Below are 22467 nucleotides of genomic sequence, written 5' to 3' on the forward strand. Positions count from 1 at the left end.
CATTACTCTGGGCTCATCATGATAAGCGTAATTTTGTGTGTACTGCTACTATTGGTGCCTGTCACCTTGCATTACCATTATGCAAGACTGAGTTTCTTGAAAATAAGAATCATATATTATGTATATTTTTATTGCCAAGGCCTAACACAGTGACTCACCAATGCTAGGGAAACCAATTTAAGAATAGAAGAAAGGATGTGTGCTTTGGAGTTAGAGAAACTTGAGTTTAAAACTTGCCTCCAAGACTTACAAGCTGTGTGGTTTGGAGCCAGGAACTTTAATTCTGTAAACTTGAATTTCTTATATGTAAAGGGAAATAAATACACTAACTTTACAAGATTGTTGTGAACTTTACATGAGAAAACATATATGAAGCATCTGTCATACAGTTGGGACTCAATTAATTTTGATCACCATTATTATTAGAGTACATGAAAGACTGCCAGGTTAATGAATTATTGAATAGATTTGCGCTTTCACGATTATTTATCTTGGTAGCAAGGCAGCCTTTAAGAGTTCAGCTTTTTTACCCCTTCTGTGTCATTACACTATTTTACTTATTATTCTGAAAAATGGAAATTTTCACTTTGCAAAATTTATCACTGCATTTTTTCATATTTATGGTTGTACTCAACTTTATCTTCTTTGGCCACCTTCTTCTTCCTCCTCCTCCTCCTCCTCCTCCTCCTCCTCCTCCTCCTCTTCTTCTCCTTCTCCTTCTCCTCCTCCTCCTCCTCTTCTTCTCCTTCTCCTTCTCCTCCTCCTCCTCCTTCTCCTTCTTTCTTCTTCTTCTTTCTTCTTTCTTCTTCTTCTTCTTCTTCTTCTTCTTCTTCTTCTTCTTTCTTCTTTCTTCTTTCTTCTTCTTCTTCTTTTCTTCTTCTTCTTCTTTCCAAAATCTGCATGTATTTTTTAAAAAAAATTTTAGCTTAGCACATAGTTCCTTTATCAAACCTGGTTCTTTCTGATGTTTCATATCTCCTTTCACCTTTATTGGGACAATCTAGAATTCAATGCATTTTCAAGGTTTATTTACTTCTACTTCCAAAAGGCCATTTTCCCCTTGAAAATCTTAGGTTAAGGAATCATTCCCCTCTTTTAGAAATCTGTTTGCCTAAAGCTCAAGTCCTTGTTATCAGCCTCAACTGTTGCAAAAAGTAAAATGTTTCTTTCATTTAAGGAACTCATCCACCGCCATGTCACCAGATACTTTTCTTCTATTAGTAAGAATTTAAATCAAACTATTGTATCTCTTTGTTGTTTCCTGAACTTTTTGGGAGAGATTATCAGGAAGTCAGGGAAAGAATTTATCTGAAGTGCTGCAATTATTATTAGCACAGTCAGCCTTTTGGCAGAGAGTCTCATCTGAAGTATTGGATCATCCCTGTATTTTTATTTTGTGTCAATTTTGGAAACTGTTCTGGGAGAAATCAAAATTATCCCTTGCCTGACAAGGTTGGCTATAGTTTGTGCCTAGAAAAGATTCATTGTTAATATAATCTTCATTATATTGAGGAGAGTGGAGGAGAGGGGAGGGAGGAATGAGAGGGAATCCTGGTTTTTCTACTTGTGTCATGGAGAGGATAATAGGAGTAGCCCCAATTCAGAGAGGGACGCTGGAAAAGTAGCTGTGCAGAAAAAGACTGAGTTTAGTGTCAGAGACAAATCCAGTCCACATAGCCCTATGGGTATGAATGAGCTCATATTACCATTAACAATAAAATTACATTAGTTCATTATATAACCAAAATCTTACCCTCCTACAATATCTCCTTTTTCTAGTATTTTTGGGAGTCTTCACAAGGATGTGCCTTAAAAACTCATGACCACCAGTTTCTGTTGTTCTTCTGCTGTTTGCCATTGAACACTGGCTGTGATGTTTACCTTCTCTGCTGACATTCAGCATTTCCAACTGATGCTCTTGCCCTCACTGTTTCTCTAGGGACAAGCTGGCCTCTGGAGAGAGCTGGCTTCTAATACAACCCAAAGTTGTAAAACTCTCAGAGCCAGAATGGTGCTGACATCCCTTAATTCTTTCCAGAGATGGAGAGGGTGTCCCCTATCCTCAACTGGTGCTTCATTTTGTTTTTAGGCCTCAAAGCATTATTTGTGTATCCTGGGTGGCACTAATTTTTATGAAAAGAGTGTTTTTTTTTTCCCCCTGAGGAACCCAAAATCCAGTCTGTATAATTAAGTAGGGGACAAAATATTATTGTGATCTTTCACTTGTACTTGCCTTTTTATCTTTCTGTGGACATAGATACATACTTCTTCTGTGTTTAACCAGAACTCAACCCTTCCTGCATATTTACCTATGGAGAAGATGTCCACAGATTCTTTGGTTAGACCACTATTTCAGAATCACCAAAATTCACTGTGTCTGAATTTCTTTTTTTTTTCATTCCTTTTTTAAATTTTTATTTATTTATATATTTTATAATTTTTTATTGGAGTTCAATTTGCCAACATATAGCATAACACCCAGTGCTCATCCCATCAAGTGCCCCCCTCAGTGCCCATCACCCAGTCACCCCCACCCCCCACCCACCTCCCTTTCCACCACCCCTTGTTTGTTTCCCAGAATTAGGAATCTCTCATATTCTGTCTCCCTCTCTGATATTTCCCACTCATTTTCTCTCCTTTCCCCTTTATTCCCTTTCACTATTTTTTATATTCCCCAAATGAATGAGACCATATAATGTTTGTCCTTCACCGATTGACTTATTTCACTCAGCATAATACCCTCCAGTTCCATCCACGTCAAAGCAAATGGTGGGTATTTGTCATTTCTAATGGCTGAGTAATATTCCATTGTATACATAGACCACATCTTCTTTATCCATTCATCTTTCGATGGACACTGAGGCTCCTTCCAGTTTGGCTATTGTGGACATTGCTGCTATAAACATCAGGGTGCAGGTGTCCTGGCGTTTCACTGCATCTGTATCTTTGGGATAAATCCCCAGCAGTGCAATTGCTGGGTCATAGAAAACCCAAAAGACTCCACCTCAAGATTGCTAGAACTCATACAGCAATTTGGCAGTGTGGCAGGATACAAAACCAATGCCCAGAAGTCAGTGGCATTTCTATACACTAACAATGAGACTGAAGAAAGAGAAATTAAGGAGTCAATCCCATTTACAATTGTACCCAAAAGCATAAGATACCTAGGAATAAACCTAACCAAAGGGGTAAAGGATCTATACCCTAAAAACTCAGAATACTTCTGAAAGAAATTGAGGAAGACACTAAGAGATGGAAAAATATTCCATGCTCATGGATTGGAAGAATTAATATTGTGAAAGTGTCAATGCTACCCAGGGAAATTTACACATTTAATGCAATCCCTATCAAAATACCATGGACTTTCTTCAGAGAGTTGGAATAAATCATCTTAAGATTTGTGTGGAATCAGAAAAGACCCCGAATAGCCAGGGGAATATTAAAAAAGAAAACCATAGATGGGGGCATCACAATGCCAGATTTCAGGTTGTACTACAAAGCTGTGGTCATCAAGACAGTGTAGTACTGGCACAAAAACAGACCTATAGATCAATGGAGCAGGATAGAGAATCCAGAAGTGGTCCCTCGACTTTATGGTCAACTAATATTCGACAAAGGAGGAAAGACTATCCACTGGAAAAAAGACAGTCTCTTCAATAAATGGTGCTGGGAAAATTGTGTCTGAATTTCTTTTTGCTTAGGTAGAATCACACATTTAATTGACATTTTGATCTCAAGATGTCTGTATATGATCTAGGTAGAGATGTCCTACTATAAAGGAGAAACAATCTAATCTATAGTTATATATATATATAATATAGTGTATATATACACACTAATATATGTGTATATATCATATATATGATATGTGTATATATATGTATATGTGTGTATATATATATGTACATATATATATATATATATATATATATATATATATGAATTACCAAAGGACTAATTGATGCTTCAAAGTTTAGGAGTAGAAGAGTTTCCAATAGTAAACAAGGAGCATGACAAAAGAATATAATAGAAACAAGACCAAAGGATTCTGGGGAATAACTTCTAAGAATCAGAAGGGGAAAGAGGAACTCTTTAGAGAGTGGTCTTAAAAGCAAGAATATAACCAGGAAGGAACAGTGCAAAAAAAGTTCAGGAAGTGCTTTAGAAGCACTTCCTTTAAGAAGCAGGAAGTAACTAAATATAAAAATATAAAAATTCAGTCATAAGAAGGTGACTGAATTTTTTTCATTTTGTGGGGAGGGACAGTTTGGAGGTCACTGACGACTTTAACAAAAACAGTTCTGATAAAGTGATGCTTATGAAATCCAGGTTACAGTGGGATTTGGGGGTATATGGAAGAAATAAATGAATAGGAGATCAGGAAATTATTCTTTCAAGAAGTTTGAATTGGAAAGGGAGAAGGAAAAAGACAGGGTGTTAGCTATGATTTGCTCAGAAACCTCATCCTGTGGGACCAGAGATAAGAGAATAAAAATAGGTAAGGAAGAAAATGTGTGTGTATATATTAAGAGTGCATGATGAATGGCTTCAAATCCATCATTGAAGAAGGAAGTATGATCATTTACTAAGAGAGGAATAAAAGATTGAGATTGGTGGAAGAGGAAGCACAAGAAAAGAATGATGATCTCAAATCATTCCTGGAGAGGAGGTAACCATAAACAAGTGAAAGGTTTTTTTTGTATATTCTTTTTTATTGGAGTTCAAGTGAAAGTTTAAACAAGTAGAATTAAAGATCTATGAGAGATCAGGCATAAAAACCACTCTGAGTAAGGGTGACCATGAATATATGGTGTGGGGCCAATTGGAGGTGAAAAAGTCAAAGAGAAGACTGTTAGCAGTGATATTTCACATAGATATTGAAATTTCCTGAGTAATGGATGATAGGAGGTGGGGAAGGAGAGGGCTGTGGGCAAGGCACTGAATCCCTGATGTGTATGGACTAACCAGGAGGTGGGAAAATAAAAAGAAGAGTAAAGTGTATGGTGATGTAGTAGAGTACCAGGCATCTAAGAGCAGGAGGAATTTGAGAGAAGGAGAAAAACTAAGTTTTTAGAGTTGCTCTGGGCACTGGGAGAGCACTAGTTGGTACTCTGCAGACTAAAGAGTTGTTTCCTTGAGGCTAATTGACTGAGGGTTCTGGGGGCATCTGGTTTTGTTGTCAAGGAGTGCTGCTTTACCCTGTAAATGCAGTCAGGGTCTTCCTCTGGAGATCTCAAGACACACATGTATCCTTTATGTCTTGTTTTTCTTTTTTTTTTTCTTTTTTTTTATGTCTTGTTTTTCAACATGCCAATTTTTGATACAGTTCAATGTCCTTCAGACAGCTCATGATCTTTTCCTTCTTTCTGGCTTTCTTCTTGCAATTGTTTCTATCAGTCTATAAAGGAGTTACTTACTCAGCTGACTATTAAGCTAGAGCACAAATAGGCTTTCTGAAGTATTTTTTCACTTTTGCTTAGAAACTAAGCAAAAGTTGGGGCTTGCATGTACATCTAGACACTAGAGTGTGGTTGGGGATCAGCAGTCAGGAAGCATGGCATGGATCAAAATGAGTGCATTAAGTCTAAAAGACAAAGAAACACAGGCACTGGGTATCAGGCAATGGTTAATCCCAGTGGGCCACAGTCGTAAAGTGGTGAGGGAGATGTGCATTCTTCTAGGGACCATGTCAGAAATAACAGACTTGAGCGCTGGGCAGAAGAACTTAACATGTCAGTCTCAGGCAGAGCTTGATTCTGAGGCAATTTTTACAAAAATCAAAACACAACTTTGCTTTGGTCACTCTGAGTCCTCAGGAAAAAGTGAGTACTTCAGTCTGGAGAATGGAGAGTATGAGCAAAAGGAGATTCTGGCAGAAATTAAGCAGATTAATGTAGTTCATCTTCCTTTTCATATACAGTTCTGGTCAGTTCAAGACACTTGTGCTTTTTTATGACATTTATGCATATTATTTGACCTTTCTTTGAATATTAAGTTATTTTTGGATGTCAAGTCTATCTCTTCATAAATCATTTCTTTAGAAATAATTACCTTTAGCTCTGAATTTAAGAGTAATATTCATTTTTCTACACCTAAGGTCTAAGCCAACTCTGGTCGCATTAATAAAATGTTTATGTCAGCTCTGATTAACTTGTGAAAAGGTGTATAGGTTATAATAGGTAGAGCATTCAGCATGCAAAGCAGAAACACTGATATCTATAGTTTTACCCTTTGTAGATTAAGGAAATAATCTAGAAAAAAATCTTTGTTTCCAATAAAATAAGGTTTTCTTTTATCAATTCGATTAATGACTCTTTCCAACTGTCTCTAGCTTTTAAAAATGTGTTCTCCTCCTTATACTTGCCGACTTCTGTCTACATATATCTCTGTGTAGTGCAGGAGTTGGAGCAACCACACCCAGTTTGCCACCAGCATGACATAAATACTTTCATCTGGAAGGGTAATTTATGACTGGAGGGAGGGTGGGGCCAAGAAGGAAAAGGGAGATGAGTAGAACCAGCTAATGAGGTTGGTGGTGGAGGAGGAGGCCTCTTGGAGTGTGCTCAAGGGAAATTAGTGGAACTGCTGGGTTGAGGGAGGACAAGGATAGCAGCCAAGACTGGTAAATGGCAGATGGAGAAGCCAGTAACACACAGATAGCCCAAGTAAACCGTGCCAGGAATAGGGGGATTTGAGGGAGAATGAGGGAGGAGAAAAGAGAGAAACTGTCAAGTTACCAACTCCCAGTTTTAATGGGAACTCTGGAATAGGAACAGAAAAAGGGTGTGACTTGTCTTCCTTGGTATCCTGAGCTGTGTGTAGGCTCAGTCTCTAATTCTCTCTGCCCTTATTTGTCCTTTCCATTCCTTTCCTTTTCTCTCTTTTCCCATTCACCTTTTCTCTGCTCTTTTCTTCTGGCCTACATCTCTATGTTGAAGAATGACTTGATGTCATCACAGCTCCAAACCATCAATTTGTCAATACAGGAAATTGTAATTATTTTTAATTAAGGAGAAAGAGAAAGAGAATGTGACCAATATCCAGAGAAAAGCAGGCAACAGTCCAAAAAACATTGTGTCTCCAGGAAAGCAGAAGGAATATCCCTCTGATCACATCTGACATCACCTCATGGAATTTGGATGATTTCTTGGGGCTTAGAACTATTTTTCCAAGATATTACAAGTCAATATGAAAAAGTATTTTTAAATATCTTTTCTCCCAAGTATTTTAGTTCTAAAGCAGAATATTTTTTGTTTCTTAATTTGTATTCCTCTTTTTGGTTCTGTTCCAAAGAATACAAAAACAATCTTCTTTGGGATCCAATTCTTGGGTACTCCTTGCCAGTATATCCTACGTGTGGATTAAATAGATTGCATCATGAGTGTGGTTGGGAGGCAGAACATGCAAGAAAAGAAGGGTCATGCTGTCCTAACACGAGCTTCTGGATTTCAGCTTGTCTATCAGAACAGCAATAATGATGCATGATCTATAAAGGAAATTTCCAACTAATGTTGAAGGAGATGTCTGCTGACTTGAAGCTGTGGTAGAACATTCCTCTTTTTGAGTGGCAGACTATGGTCACTATGGGATGATGTATCCAATAAATGCAAAGGGCCACTAGCTCCGCCTTAGTTGTTTGTTCTTAAAATAGCTCTTCAGTGAGACTGTTGAGTGAGTCTCTTTGCTTATGGTAAGTTTAAACTTTCACTGATGCCAGGAAGAAGGAAGTCTTTGACTATATATGAGCTTATAAAGAGATAAAAGGTAGGGCAGCCCCAGTGGCCCAGTGGTTTAGTGCCGCCTCCAGCCCAGGGTGTGATCCTGGAGTCCTGGGATCAAGTCCCACGTCAGGCTCCCTGCATGGAGCCTGCTTCTCCCTCTGCCTGTGTTGCTGCTTCTCTCTCTCTCTCTGTCGTGAATAAATAAATAAATAAATAAATAAATAAATAAATAAATAAATCTTTTAAAAAAAGAGATAAAATGCTCATTTCCCTTTTTTATGGGCCATATGGCATGTGTTTTTAATAAACCTTTAATTCTGTGCATAAGTACAAACATAATAGTTCCTAGTACTTTGAAGGCCACCAGTAAAGATACTTGGTAAGTAGCATAAGGTAGTTGGAGTAGTTTCTATGGATTAAGGGACTAGAAAGAAAAATATCTTTGTAATAATTTTATGATATTTTCTTCTACCTATAACTCATCTGTTTTCTTTCTTTTTACTTTGTTTCCTAGCCACTGGTTTTTTAAAAATAATGCTTAAAGCAAGCATATACTGAAATAGAGATTCAGTTGGTCCTCTGATCATAGTAATGTTCATTAAGTGTGATAGAAGGAACCAGGAACTGACAGTTGGAAGGCCTTCTTCACCATAGCCTGGGGTTAATACTTAGAGCAAATAATTAGGAGTATCATTGAATTTATCTTGAGGAAATAATCTAGATGTAGAGTGGGAATTGAGTATGACATCAAACACTGACTATTCATATAAATAATACAGTGCTAAAAGTTAACATATTATTTATCTTGGAATAAAATATCTTAAATGTGTACTAGTGCCTTTTTTGTTATCTTCAAGACAGCCTGGTCTCTGTCTCTCTGCCCCTCTAAAGGGCAATGCTGGCTGGAGTGTCAGTCTGACCAGGTCTGGTTCTATTTTCTATGTCCTGATCCTTTGGTGTGACATTTTCTTCTCTTGTGTGCTCTCCAGGGCATACATGAGTGTGAAGGAGCTGAAGGAGGCACTGCAGCTCAATAGTACGCACTTCCTCAATGTCTACTTTGCTAGCTCAGTGCGGGAAGACCTTGCTGGTGCTGCCACCTGGCCTTGGGACAAGGAAGCCATTAGTCACCTGGGTAAGTGAAATGAAGACCAAATATGGTAGAAAAATTGAGCAGGCCCCAAATGATTATGAGAAGTGAGTTTGAGGGAAATAGAAAGAAAGAGAAAAATTTTACTCAATGAATTAACTGCCTTGGGCTGGGAATGGCCTTTGGGGAGAATCTGTCAAAATGTTTCAATATAGACAAGAAAGAGGTATTAGAGCTCAGGATGTTCTAGACAAATATGTGAACTAGATGTAAACGAATTGCTGATGAGTAATAAGATCCATTTTGTGTCTTGGAGAGCCTCATTTTGTGTCTTGTCAAGGGGGAAATTAGCAAAGAAGGCAGCTGGGCTATGAAACCTGGTTTATGGTAATCAATGTGACAGAAGACTTGTGGGCTTTGTGCATGGCTCCTCAGGATCCATGGATCTAGGATTGGGCTTCTGAAGAAATCCTGGGAAGTTCAGGCAGGTGGGGTTTCCCTGCTTACTTAGGAAAAAGGTGACAACTTAATACTGAGCAGAACGTCTACATTCTTAAGAAAGATAATTCCTTTTGTAATTTGTTATTGTTATTGGAAAGGAGATATTACTGGTCAACTAAAAAGCCATTAAATCAGTTAATGTGGATAAGGAGTAATTATTCAATATAATTTTTATGTGCTTTCAAAGAATCTTGACTGGGATTTTACCAAAATTTATTTTAAAACTGAATTACCATAATCGGGAGGAATTTTCATGTTGGAAACAGAATGATTATAGAGACTGGAAATCACTTTATAAATGATTTAAAAGAGGCTATACAAAGTTAATCTTCTCAGTAATCAAATATGAAGCAGAAAGACATAAATTGAAGAAAGATCACATAATGCTATATGTGTCAAACCCATGTATAATGGGGTCATTGTGAAGTGGAGTCCACAACATGTTACATTGATAATTAAAGAAAATACAGGCAAATTTCCAAAGGACAGCTAGTATTGTGGATTAGAGAAAAAGGAGTATGAGCAGTAGTTAGTGATAGATGAAAATATATTACTGCTGTTGAGGAGGAAACCAGAATATGAAAATTTCTGGAATGAATCAGGTCAACATTTAGAAGGGGTATATATCTTAAGCAAAGAAGGAAACATTAAAAAATTGAACATGTGGTGATCTAAACAGAATGTTTTGCTAGTATGCTGGGTTTCATTGGCTCTATAGTATGTGATACAGTTTTAGGGCTCTGCAGTCCTTTTATCATTAAATTTTGTATTTTCAGCTTGGAGTATGTGAGAAATCAGAAATTTGTGAGGTTAGTGGTGCTTTCTAGATGAAAGCAAATGTGTCATTCCAGCCTTCATGGTAGGCTAGATGGTCATATTCCAATAATCCATTTAATAGTGAATTTCAGTGTCTTGCCTTATCCTCATTAAAAACGACGGTAGCAGAAGAGCATATAGCACGGCAAAAAAGTATCTCTAAATTAGCGTGCACCTAACTTGGTGACAGTAACATTTTTGGTATATATGTGAGGGAGTCCTGACAGCAAGATTTATCAAGCAGTGGTTTTCATGAGTCCCAGGTCTATCATTAGGAACTGAATCTGTGTTTGAAAACCTTTAGAAATGATCTACCTGGTCATTATGAAGACAAGTTTTGGCCTCCTGATAAGAATTACTGAGCTGAGAGCAGACCACTGAATGTTTTCTAACTTTATTGGAGCTGGGCCACTGATAAGATTCATTTAACTATAAAAAATGGATAAAATACCAGGAAAAAAAAGCTATTTGAAGACATTAGACAACAGCCAAAACAACAAGGATTTGAGGGCCCAATCCCAGTGATAAGAAAAATCCATTGAAGTGAGCTCTAAATATAACTCAGTTGTTTTTTTCCATTCAGGAAAATTGCCAAGTTCTCAGTGAGAGGAATACAGGCAGAGTAGAGAGCATTCTAGAGCCCGCTGAAGTCTCACTAATGGAGAGACAAAAATTAGAAGTCAGGCCGTCCAAGTTATCCAAGACTCACATAGAAATAGAAATACCCCATAAAGAGTGATATTTTGCTCATGATTTTCTTTTAAGATATTTGCTAACTACTAATCCATACATTCCCAGGGCCATCAGCCAAGAAAACAAGTATAAAATAACTTGTGAGAGATTAAAAAGTCAAATAATAGTTTCAGGAGTCTTATAGTAGAGGGAAGAAAAAATTGGAGTTGAGGCCCTATCAAGGGGTGGGCGTGGGGTGGGGCTGAGACACCTTGTGTGATATAGCAAACAGAAATAGTCCAGATTACACAAAGCCTGAAATCCTGTCTCTTCATTCCCTGTGTGAAAGAAAGTCATTTGCCTACATTTAACTGCGAACAAGAGGAAACTGGTATTTTCTTCCTTCCTCTGGAGGAAGATAGCATCATGAAAAGCCTCTACAAGTTGTCATGCATGATATCCAGCAATCATTAAAGAATTATCAGTTATGCCAAAAAACAGGGACAAATGATTACGAACTTAGCTAAATAAAGAAATAAGCAGTCATTAATAAATACAGACTCACAGATTACCCAGATATTGGAGTATTGAATATTGGCTTTAAGATAACTATGATTTTTTAAAAAAGATTTATTTATTTATTTATTTATTTATTTATTTATTTATTTATGATAGACAGACAGAGAGAGAGAGAGAGAGAGAGAGGCAGAGACACAGGCAGAGGGAGAAGCAGGCTCCATGCCGGGAGCCTGACGTTGGACTCGATCCCGGGACTCCAGGATCGCGCCCTGGGCCAAAGGCAGGCGCTAAACCGTTGAGCCACCCAGGGATCCAAGATAATTATGATTAATATGCTATAAAATATATATTAAAATGCAGAGTATCTTCTGAGAACTAGAATTTATAATAATAAATTAAATGGAAATGTTAGAACAAAAAATACAGGTGAAATTAGGAAATTAATAGATAAGTTTATGATCAGAGGAGAGGATTAAATAACTAAAAAATTGTAGAAAACATTCGTATTGAAACTCAGAGAGAAAAAGTGTTGGAAAAATATAGAAAATAACTTGAGACATTTAAGACCTGATGAAAATTTTCTAATGTAAATTAGAGTTCTAGAAGAAGAAAAAGATATTGGGGCAGAAAAAAATAGCAGGGAGATAATGGCTAAGACTTGTAAGTGACAAAAGATATCAAACAACAGATTCAAAATGTTTTACAAACCCCAGGAAAGATAAAATAGAAAGACAACCACAACTAGGTCCATTATAGCAAAAGTACTTAAAAACTATAGACAAAGAAAAAAATACTTATAAGTAGCTAGAGGGAAAAGGTACATAATTTTGTTTTTAATTTTTTAATTTTTAATTATATTTAAATTCAATTAATTAGCATATAATATATTATTGGTTTCAGAGGTAGAAGTCAGTGATTCATCAGTCTTATATAATACCCAGTGCTCATTACATCTCGTGCCCTCTTTAATGTCCATCACCCACTTACTCCATCCCCTTTCCCCATCCCCCCCAGCAAACTTCAGTTTGTTTCCTATGATGAAGAATCTCTTATGGTTTGTCTCCTTCTCTGATTCTATCTTGTTTTATTTTTTCCTCTCTTCTCCTATGATCCCGTTTTTTGTTTCATAAATTCTCACATAGTGATATCATATAGTTGTCTTTCTCTGATTGATTTATTTCACTTAGCATAATATCCTTTAGTTCTACCCACATCATTTCAAATGGCAAGATTTCTTTTTTTTTTTTTTTGATGGCTGAGTAGTAGTACATTACACTAAAAGGACAAACAATGAGATTCATATGCTCACTTTTCTACAGAAACTATAGAAGTCATAAGACAACAGATATAATTTTTTAAATGCAAAAAGAAAATAATTGTCAACTTAGAATACTATACTCAGCAAAAATATCTTTTAAAATAAAGAAAAATTAAAAATATTTTCAGGCCTATAAATCTGAGATAATTTAACATCAGCGGTAAAATAATACTGAAGAAAGTTAACAGAAATAAAATAACCCCAGATGAGAAGAAGAGACATGCAAAAAGAAATGAATGATAGAAGAAAGGATAAAAATATTAAAAGTAATAACAGTAATTTTTTTTGGTTTAAAATATATGTATAATTAAAATATGAAAACAGTTGCACAAAAGATGGAAAAGAAAGTAAATGAAGTTAAAGAATTTAATTTATGGCTTAATTAACAAAATTAATATGCCTAAACAGTAAAGAATATACATCGTTCCTATGTACCATAGAAAATTTGCTGAGAGTTCTGGGCCAAAGAGTAAACTACAAAGGATTGCATTCAGGAAGTCTTTGCTCTCTCAAATCATTGGAAATAAGGTATAGAAGTCAATAACAATAAAAAAACAACAAAAAACTGAGAAATCCCCAAATATTTGGAAACTGTGATATACTTCTAATTACCTCATGGCTCAAGGAATAAATTGCAATGGAAATAGAACATATTTTAAATGAAATGACTATGACAATAGGGCCTATCAAAATTTATGGTATATACAAGAAGTTCTAAGTAGAGTGAAATCTATAGCTTTATATGTTAAAAAAGAAAATGTCTGAGCTAGGAATCCATCTCAAGAGAGTAGCAAAGAATAATATATTAAATTAAAAAAATGATGACAGAAGGAAATAATAAAAATAAGAAAAGAAATAAAATAGAAATTAAACATTAATTAGAAAAAAAATTAACAGAGTTCAGTTTTGGGGGGGAGGGGCAAAGAATTGATAAATCCCCAGAAAAATTGAAGGGGAGGAGGGCGGGGGGTGGGGGTGAATGGGTGACGGGCACTGAGGGGGGCACTTGACGGGATGAGCACTGAGTGTTATTCTGTATGTTGGTAAATTGAACACCAATAAAAAATAAATTTATTAAAAAAAAGAAATGGAAATGAGAAAGAATACATAGCCACTATGAGAAATGAAAGGAGTAATATTTTTTATATATACTACAGACATTAATAGCCATAACTATTTTCAACAAATGATGTTATAGTAATTACACATCCATAGATTAAAGAAAATGAATTTCGATATGAATTTCATACCTTGTAAAAAAATTAACTCAACATAGATCAGAGATTTAAATATAAAAAGTATACCTAGTGCTTGCTTCGGCAGCACATATACTAAAATTGTAATAATACAGAGAAGATTAGCATGGCCCCTGCATCAGGATGACATGTAAATATGTGAAGTGTTCCATATTTTTATACAAAGTAAATAAGATGGCCAAAAGTAGTGATAGAGAGAATTTTATTTTATTTTTTTAAAGATTTTTATTTATTTATTCATGAGAAACACAGAGAGAGAAAGAGGCACAGACAGAGGCAGAGGGAGAAGCAGGCTCCATGCAGGGAGCCTGATGTGGGAGTTGATCCAGGGTCCCCAGGATCACGCCCTGGGCCAAAGGCAGCACTTAGCCACCCGGGATGCCCAAGAGAGAGAATTTTAAAAGCAGAAGAGAAAGGAAAGCAGTTACATATAAGGGAAACTCCATAAGGCTATCAGTGGATTTTTCAGCAGAAACTTTGCAGGCCTGAAGGAGCATCATGATATATTCAAAGTGCTAAAAGGAAAAAAAAAAAAAAAAAAAAAGAAAGAAAAGAAAAGCCTGCAGCCAAGAATACTCTATCCAGGAAGGCTTTCATTCAGCATAGAAAGAGAGAATTTCCCAGAAAAACAAAAGTTAAAGGAATTCATGACCAGGAGCAAAACCAGTCATGCCCACGTCACACACAATGCCATCAGCCTGTGAGTCCCAAATCCACAGTCCAGTTGTCCTCCTCCCTGAGTCAGCATGCACTACCTGCCATCTGCTCATTGCCAAGTCAACACGCCTTTACCTTGGATTGACAAGGACTCAAACTGACACTCTTCCCTATCAAATTCCAACCCCTGTGCTCTAGTTTGTGCACAAAAGTGGACATAATTGTAGCAGAAGAATGAAGCAACCCACATAGTGACACTAATTCTGTGGAATATATAAAGGATAAAAGGAATGTGCTAAACTGAGAACATCCCCAATAAGCACATCAAAGAATAATACAGCATGATTCTGGTTACTAAAAGAAACAAACCTGGGAAAAATAAAACAAGACAAAATCAGAGAGGGATACAAACCATAAGAAACTCTTAATCATAGGAAACAAACTGAGGGTTGCTGGAGGGGAGGTGGGTGGGGGGATGGTGTAACTGGGTGATGGGCATTAAGAAGGGCATGGGATGTAATGAGCACTGGGTATTTTATAAGACTGATGAATTACTGACCTCTACTTCCAAAACTAATAATATATGTTAATTAATTGAATTTAAATAATAAGAAAAGAAACAACTCCCCCTCCTAAAGTAAACCTATAGAACTTTCAAAAGAAAATATAAGAGAAAATCTTCAGGGCAGAGCAGGGCTAGATGAAGAGTGCTTATATATGACCCTCAAAGCGTGGTCCATAAAAATAAAAATGACAAATTGGACTTGATAAAAAATTTAAAGCATTTCCTCTGAGAAACACTTTTTAACATGAACAAAGAAATGGCAGACCTGGAAGAAATACTTGTGGACCATACATCTCATAAAAGATATGTATCTGGAATATATAAAGAATTTCAAAATTCAACAGTGAGACAAATGTTTCAGTTAGAAAATGGGCAAAGACATGAATAGACATTTTAACAAAGAAAATAAGCACATGAAAAGATGTTCAGTATCATTAGCCATTGGGGAAATACAAATTAAAACCACCATGAGATATTATAACACACTTTTTAGAAGAGCTAAAATAAAGAACCGTGACGATACTAAATGCCAGCGGGGATGCAGAGAAACCAGATCTCTCATTGCTGGTGGGAAAGTAAAATAGCAGCCACTTTGGAGAATACTTTCATAGTTTCTTCTAAAACTAAACCTAGATCCAGCAGCTGAACTCTTAGATGTTTATCCCCAAGAAATTAAAACATATGTCTACTCAAAAACCTATACATCAGTTTTCATAGCAGCTTCATTTGTAAGAGTCTAAGAACTGGAAATGACAGAAGCATCCTTCCATGCTAGCTGTTTAAACAAAGTGTGCTACATCCACACAATGGAATGCTACCCAGAAGTAAAAAGGAACAAATTATGAAAGCATTAAACAACTTAGATGGATCTCAAGTGTGTTATGTTGAATGAAAAAAAACTCACAAGTTACATGCTGTGAGTTTATGTAGTATTTTCAAAATTCTATGTAGTAGTCTCAAAATGAGGTAATGATAGACAAAGAACAAGCTAGTGGTTGCCTGAAGTCAGAATTGGAGTATGGGGGAGGGATATAGTATGAATGTGACATGAAGGATAGCAGGAGAGAGATCTCAATGGCGATGGAACAGCTCAGTATCTTGATTGTGGCAGTAGTTATACAAAGGTATACATGTGATAAAATTGCATGGAACTGTAAAACACACACACACACACACACACACAGGAGTATATGTAAAAACTAGTGAAATCTGAATAAGGACTGTGACCTTTATGCATAAGCAGAGTATGCCACATCTAGTAGATATTCCATGAATATCACTGAATGAAGGGATGAATGAATAAATGAATGGAGTATTAAATTTAAATGGTTTCAAGAAATGTTTAAATTATCTCATGAGTCACTGACTCATAATGAATTGCAAAAGAGACTAGGTATATTTATATTTTATCCTTAAGCCTCTTAGGAATAACTGTTTTCCTATAACATGTTCCTTAATATACTTTTCAAAAGTAGCAGACTAGCCTGAGCAGCTGAAAGATCTGGCTCAGTGTGAAATTGCTTGTGTTCTTATTTATTTCTTCTTGTTCAGTCATGATTGTGACTGAACAAAGGAACCATATTGACCTACATCACATGTAGAGTAGTACAGACAGCTGGCATAACATGACAGAGGAAGACATTGAGGATTTTCTAAATAGAGTATTTTTAAGACTCAAGATTAAGATTATCTATTTGTGTCAACATTGAAGAATCCCATCATTTTGAGGGTCAGCTGAGGGACCCAGCAGATAAGTACACTAACCTGAGAGATTGAAGATTGAATCCAATTTCTGACTACCAATGGCTTAAATCAGTACACAGAAAGACTGGTGTAATTCACAGTTGTGCTTTTCCAACCACATCATTTCTGACTTTCAACATGTTTTTGTACTTTTAATACTATGGTAATGCAGGGTAGAATTTTTTTTAATAAGTAAATGAATGAATGAGTTCCCCTTGAGCTCTACTGTTTAGCTGTTTGAACATCTTTAGCCTTAGGACGCTGCACTTAAACTGAAAATGTATCTTCAAAGGCAGAAGACTTAAATTTGCAGTAAACCAGCCTTTTCATAAGCTATTGATACCATGCTCCTAATCATTCATTCAAAGAAAAGTAGTTGAATCTGTTTGTGGTAATACTGGAGATACAGTAATAAAATGAGATTACCCTAAATGTTTCCACAATGTAACTGCGAGGCAGATATGCAAATATACACTTTCACTACTGTGTGATGATACTGCCCATGAAGTCAGGTAGGAACATGAAGAGAAAGTGCCTAATTGTGCTCAAAGCATCAGAGAAGGATTCCCAGAGGGGCAGAGGCGGGAGAGGAGAGTTGAAAGATAAGCAGAAGTTGGCTTGGCAGACAATGAAACAGCATTCCAGAGTAGAAGGACTGATAGATGCCAAGATTCAGGCTGTTAAAAACCTGGGCATGCTTAGAAGTGGGAGGTACTTGGAATAGCTAGTGTCATGCTTTGCAAACATATTTTTACTCTTGTATCCCCAAACCATTTGAAAAACTCTGAACCCCTTCATACATTCTAAGAGCAACATCTAAAATAGTGGCAAAGAATATAATTATGTATTATTTTAAATGATTGACATTTTAAAATAAATTTTTGATCTACTCTCCTAAATAGAATCTTCAGTAACACTGTCATATAACCACCATCATTCACAAATTAATGACCACGCACTTTTTTAACATTGGGAAATTATTCATTGCATCTTTTTCTGTTTAAATTTGTGTTTCCATTCTATTTCTCCTGTAGAACTTTATATTAATGTAACATATGCATATTTTTAAAGTCTTTAGTTATTTATTTTTCTGCCAAAAACATATTTTAAATAACTCTTTTGTGATAATTTTTTTCTTTTGTGATAATTTTTAATTAAGCTTTTAATCTTGAGATAATTGCATATCCACATATAATTCTAAGAGATAATACTAAAAATTCTACATACCCTTTACCTCCTGTCCTCCAATGGTAACATCAGCAAAACTGTAGTACAATATCAAGACCAGGATATTGATACTGATCATAAGTTTTAAAGTGTTAGAAGATTTCTTCTCTATGAGTTATCTTTTCAAATGGCTGCTTGTCCAAAATTGATCAAAACACTGTTTTAAAATGTTGATTAATAAATAGTAAAAAAAAATGAGAAATGCATATTTTAATGAGATAAGTGTGGCTTTTCTTCCCCAAATTAGTTCTTTGTGGATGAATGTAATTATTGCTACATTGAAACAGGATTTAGCATCAATTATGTTGCTTTTTTTTCCCTTCCATAGCTCTGAGTGCTGAGAAATTTGTTCACATAAATAAGTAGATGGGAAAATATGGAATTCTATTTGCCTGAATAGTGGTGCCAAGGTAGAAAATACAGGAAAAGGAGGAGCAAATGGGGACCTGGTTTGGTTTGGATATGTTGAGTTTGGGATCTCTACAATCTATGTAGGGACTTTCACAAAAGGAGGAGGAACAGGATTGAGGGAAGAGAGAATTTTTAGAAATACACTGAGAGAGAGAGAATTTTGAGAAACTCACCTGTGGCCCACATATGCAGCTGCTGCAGAGAGATGAAGTCAGTACAAGTCATGTTGGCTAGGTTAGAGAAGAGAGTCTGTCACTCCTGGGCACAGAACTTAGGCACTTAAGAGTTTTCTGGGCCAATCAGCTTCCCAGTTGTTCTAGGGAATAGGTGTGTACTACCAAAGAACATTCAGAGATCTTGATTAGATCACTAACAACATGTCCCAGTGTTCAAGGAAGGTCCCAAGAACTGTGTGGGAAGGGACTTGAACCTGGATCATATGGGGGTTTAAACATATAGGGTCTTCAAGAGGTCCAGATATGTGACCATTTTAGGAAAATAAGTCTTTGAATTATAGAGTGGGTTAGGGTTTCCCTTGGATATGAACAAATAGAATCTTGAGCAAATCACCTCTCTGAGCCTTACTTTCCCATATATAAAATAGCGATAATAAGCACAAGGAAGAGAACTGGCACATATTAGGACATCAATAAATATCAGCTCCATTAGTAGTAGCAGAAAAAGTAGTAGAAGCTTCAAATACCATGTGTCTGTGTTTAACCTTCCTGGTTGTGCCCTCAGCCTACCACTTTACCTTCAACCTGGAGATTTTTTGTACCCAGGGAAGATATTGGCTCCTTTGGAACTCAGTGGACGGGAGGAGAGAACTAGCACAGGGTGATGCAGCTGTGGCAGGTATCTGGGGGAACACAAAGGAGTAGCACTGTAGGGGGCAAGGGAAGATGAAAGCAGCAAAATTTACGCAGAGGTAAGATATCTCTCCCCCAACCAGAACTTTTGTAGGAGTCCCTCAGGGAAAAATTCAGCTTCCTCCCAACCAAACTGTGGATGTTGACATTAGGGTGACATATTCATGTGCAAGGTGGCTAAGGTGGCAAGTGCTGAGAAATGGATATGACATGTGGGAAGTCTTTGATAATCTCAGCTAGATTGTTTCTGTGGAGTGCAGGGTTAGACTCCAGAATGGGATAGGTGGAAGAATCTACTGGAAGGTGACAAGGAGCACTCTGGTACAAGTGGTCATTAGATGGCTGGAGTAAAGTGACATAGATTTTGTCCCCAGTCCCCTGCTCTTCTCTTTACTATGCCAAAGCAGGATGATTCTCCCAGGAAATAAGGAGTGAATGAGATGTATAAACTGGAGAGCACATGTAAATAGGAGGATTTATAGAATCCTTCATGAGACAAGCTACATGATGAACAAGATGAGGATTGGGAATACCCACTAGCTCCTATTATAGATTATTACATTGTCAGAAGATGATATTTAGCAAATAGAGTTATTCTGGGTGTCTTGCGGTTTTGAACATATAAGGAGCACTCTTGGATTTTGAAAACTTTAGACAAAATTTGTCTTAGGATGTGAATTTCATACTCTGAAATTGAAGTGCTCCAAAGGTAGGTTCATGAATTTGTAAATAGGGGAAGTAGTCACCTTTTATATGATGACTTGAAAGATCTCTATTTTTTTTAAGATTTATTTATTTATTTATTCATGAGACAGAGAGAGAGAGAGAGAGTCAGAGATGCAGGCAGAGGGAGAAGCAGGCTCCATGCAGGGAGCCTGACCCAGGGCTCGACAACCAGGTCTCCAGGATCATGCCTTGGACTGAAGGCGGTGCTAAACCACTGAGCCACCCGGGCTGCCCGAAAGACATTCATTCATTCATTTATTTATTTATTTATTTATTTATTTATTTATTTATTTATATTCTTTTAGAGACAGCGTCTGAGTAGGGGGTGAGGTGGGGGAGAAAGGGCAGAGGGAGAGGGAGAGAGAAAATCCCAAGCAGGCTCCATGTTCAGTGCAAAGCCCAGTGTGGGGCTTGATCTTATGACCCTGAGGTCATGACCTGAGCTAAAATGAAGAGTCAGATGCTTCACAAACTAAGCCACCCAGGCACCCCAAAGAACTCCTCTTTTATTTTTATATTTTTAAAAGACTTTATTTATTCATGAGAGACACACAGAGAGAGGCAGAGACATAGGCAGAGGGAGAAGCAGGCTCCCTGTGGGGAGCCTGACGTGGGACTCGATCCCTGGGATCATGACCTGAGCCAAAGGCAGATGCTTAACCACTGAACCACCTAGACGTCCCCAAAGATCTCCTCTTTTAAAATATGTCCCAGTAATTATTGAATCCTTGGAGCCTAGAATAGTACCTGACATTGAATAGATGTTCTGGAAGTGCTGATTTATTCATTTATTAATGAATTTTTAAAATATATTTTCCATTCATAACTCTTTGTTGCCTAAAAGTCTGGTACCAGTGTGTGTGTGTGTCTGTGTGTGTGTGTGTGTAGCATTACCCTCATCCACAGCAAGAAAGGATTAACATATTGTCTCTGATGCCCAGAATAATAACAGGAATAACATCTTCCAGTTTTATTAATGGGATTATTTTTCTCATGTGTGGGGGTGGCTAGAGAACCCTGAGTGCTTGATACTTGACAACAGGAGTGGCTGAGAGAGTATAAAAGAAGACAGAAAATGACATCGGACTGTAAACTCTTCACCCTCTATGCATTCTTGTCTTGGTTCAGCCTTGTTCAGAACAAGGACTTCCTTCTATGAGAGCACAGGCTGTAAAACTAAGAAACCGATACAAGAGTTGATGAATGGGTTCTGGGCTAGTTTTGTTAAAAGCCTGCTTCATTTTCTAGCTCCTGTGACCTCTTCTTTTTAAAAATCTTCTCTATTTCTTTCTCTCCCCTTGGCTGTCAGTCTACCTCTGTACTTTCTTCCCTTACCTTGAGTCCCTACGCATACTTTGTTAGGTTTGTCCCTTCATTGTGGAGAGTATGTTTAGAAGAGTGTTTTAACCAGTAACTGGAAGTAATTATGTAGGCACCTGCAGACCAGCCCTCAACCTCCTTGTTTTATGGCCACATAACATTCAGCCCTAAAAATTTTACAGAACTATTTTAAAGTCATTCAACTAGTGTCATTTCCTCAAACTACCTTTGTTGTTTTTTTCTTCTTTTAAAATAAAAGTAGCTTTGGGAGTCATTCTTTTTACTGTGTGCCACTTTGGCGGTCTTGTACTAAAGCTGGGAAAAGCCAATTGCAACATGGGAATGCAGCATCACCTTGGGACTTTGGTTCTCTGCTACTGAGATTTCATCTTTTAATCAGCAACTTCTCTTTTATTTCTTCCCCTGTACCATCTCCTAGACCACACAGCAACCCTATCCTATTTTTTAGCTTGTCCCTTATAATCAAGGCTAAAAGGTCTTCTAAGATTGTATTTGTTCTTTCCCTGTCAATCCATTAAGCAACAGCTGTGCCACATGTGGCCACCAGTTGCTGCATCCAGGAGCCCCACTCATATTATGTACTATGTGCAAGTTAGTGGTACTGACTTTAAGTCTCAGCATATACATTCAGGTATGCAAGAAATATAGCTTTTATTTATCCTTCTGTAATTGAATTTAATTTCTGTTTTGAGCCCCTACTTAGCTGGACAGTAGACATTTACTATTAGCTTCTTTTGCCCAGGGCTATATCTAACTCCAGAGATGGCTTATGAATGCCAAGGTCATAAGGGAAAAGATTAATTTTGTCCTTAATTGTCAGGGATGCTGTCATATGAGATGGCCATTGTTTCTATCACAGGGTCCCACCTTCAGGGAATCTCTGGGAAGCTCTGTCTCTCTTCCCTTGTAGCCATCTTCTCTAAACCAAGGACTCTTACTCAGGAATCCATTACTGGAATGAGGCAAGATCCCCCTGCTATCGGATCACATGTACCTATTTTAAATCCTTTTACTGGAGTATTGAAATACAGAATA

The 22467-nt window shown here is 37.0% G+C and overlaps 1 protein-coding gene and 1 non-coding gene across 2 annotated transcripts in view; both read left to right on the plus strand.

The window, feature by feature from the left end:
* The window catches only part of PAPPA2 (pappalysin 2), a 260412-nt gene that overhangs the window by 86691 nt on the left and 151254 nt on the right, over nt 1-22467 (plus strand). The window contains exon 3 of the mRNA XM_026001248.2: nt 8711-8856. Coding sequence (XP_025857033.1) covers nt 8711-8856 — 146 coding nt within the window. The remainder of the gene's footprint in view (nt 1-8710; nt 8857-22467) is intronic.
* On the plus strand, nt 13945-14051 carry LOC112921881 (U6 spliceosomal RNA). Its single transcript, XR_003235325.2, has one exon. It is a non-coding gene; the product is annotated as a U6 spliceosomal RNA (small nuclear RNA).

This window comes from Vulpes vulpes, chromosome 13 (genome assembly GCF_048418805.1).
Source record: "Vulpes vulpes isolate BD-2025 chromosome 13, VulVul3, whole genome shotgun sequence".
In the NCBI taxonomy this organism is placed as follows: Eukaryota; Metazoa; Chordata; class Mammalia; order Carnivora; family Canidae; genus Vulpes; species Vulpes vulpes.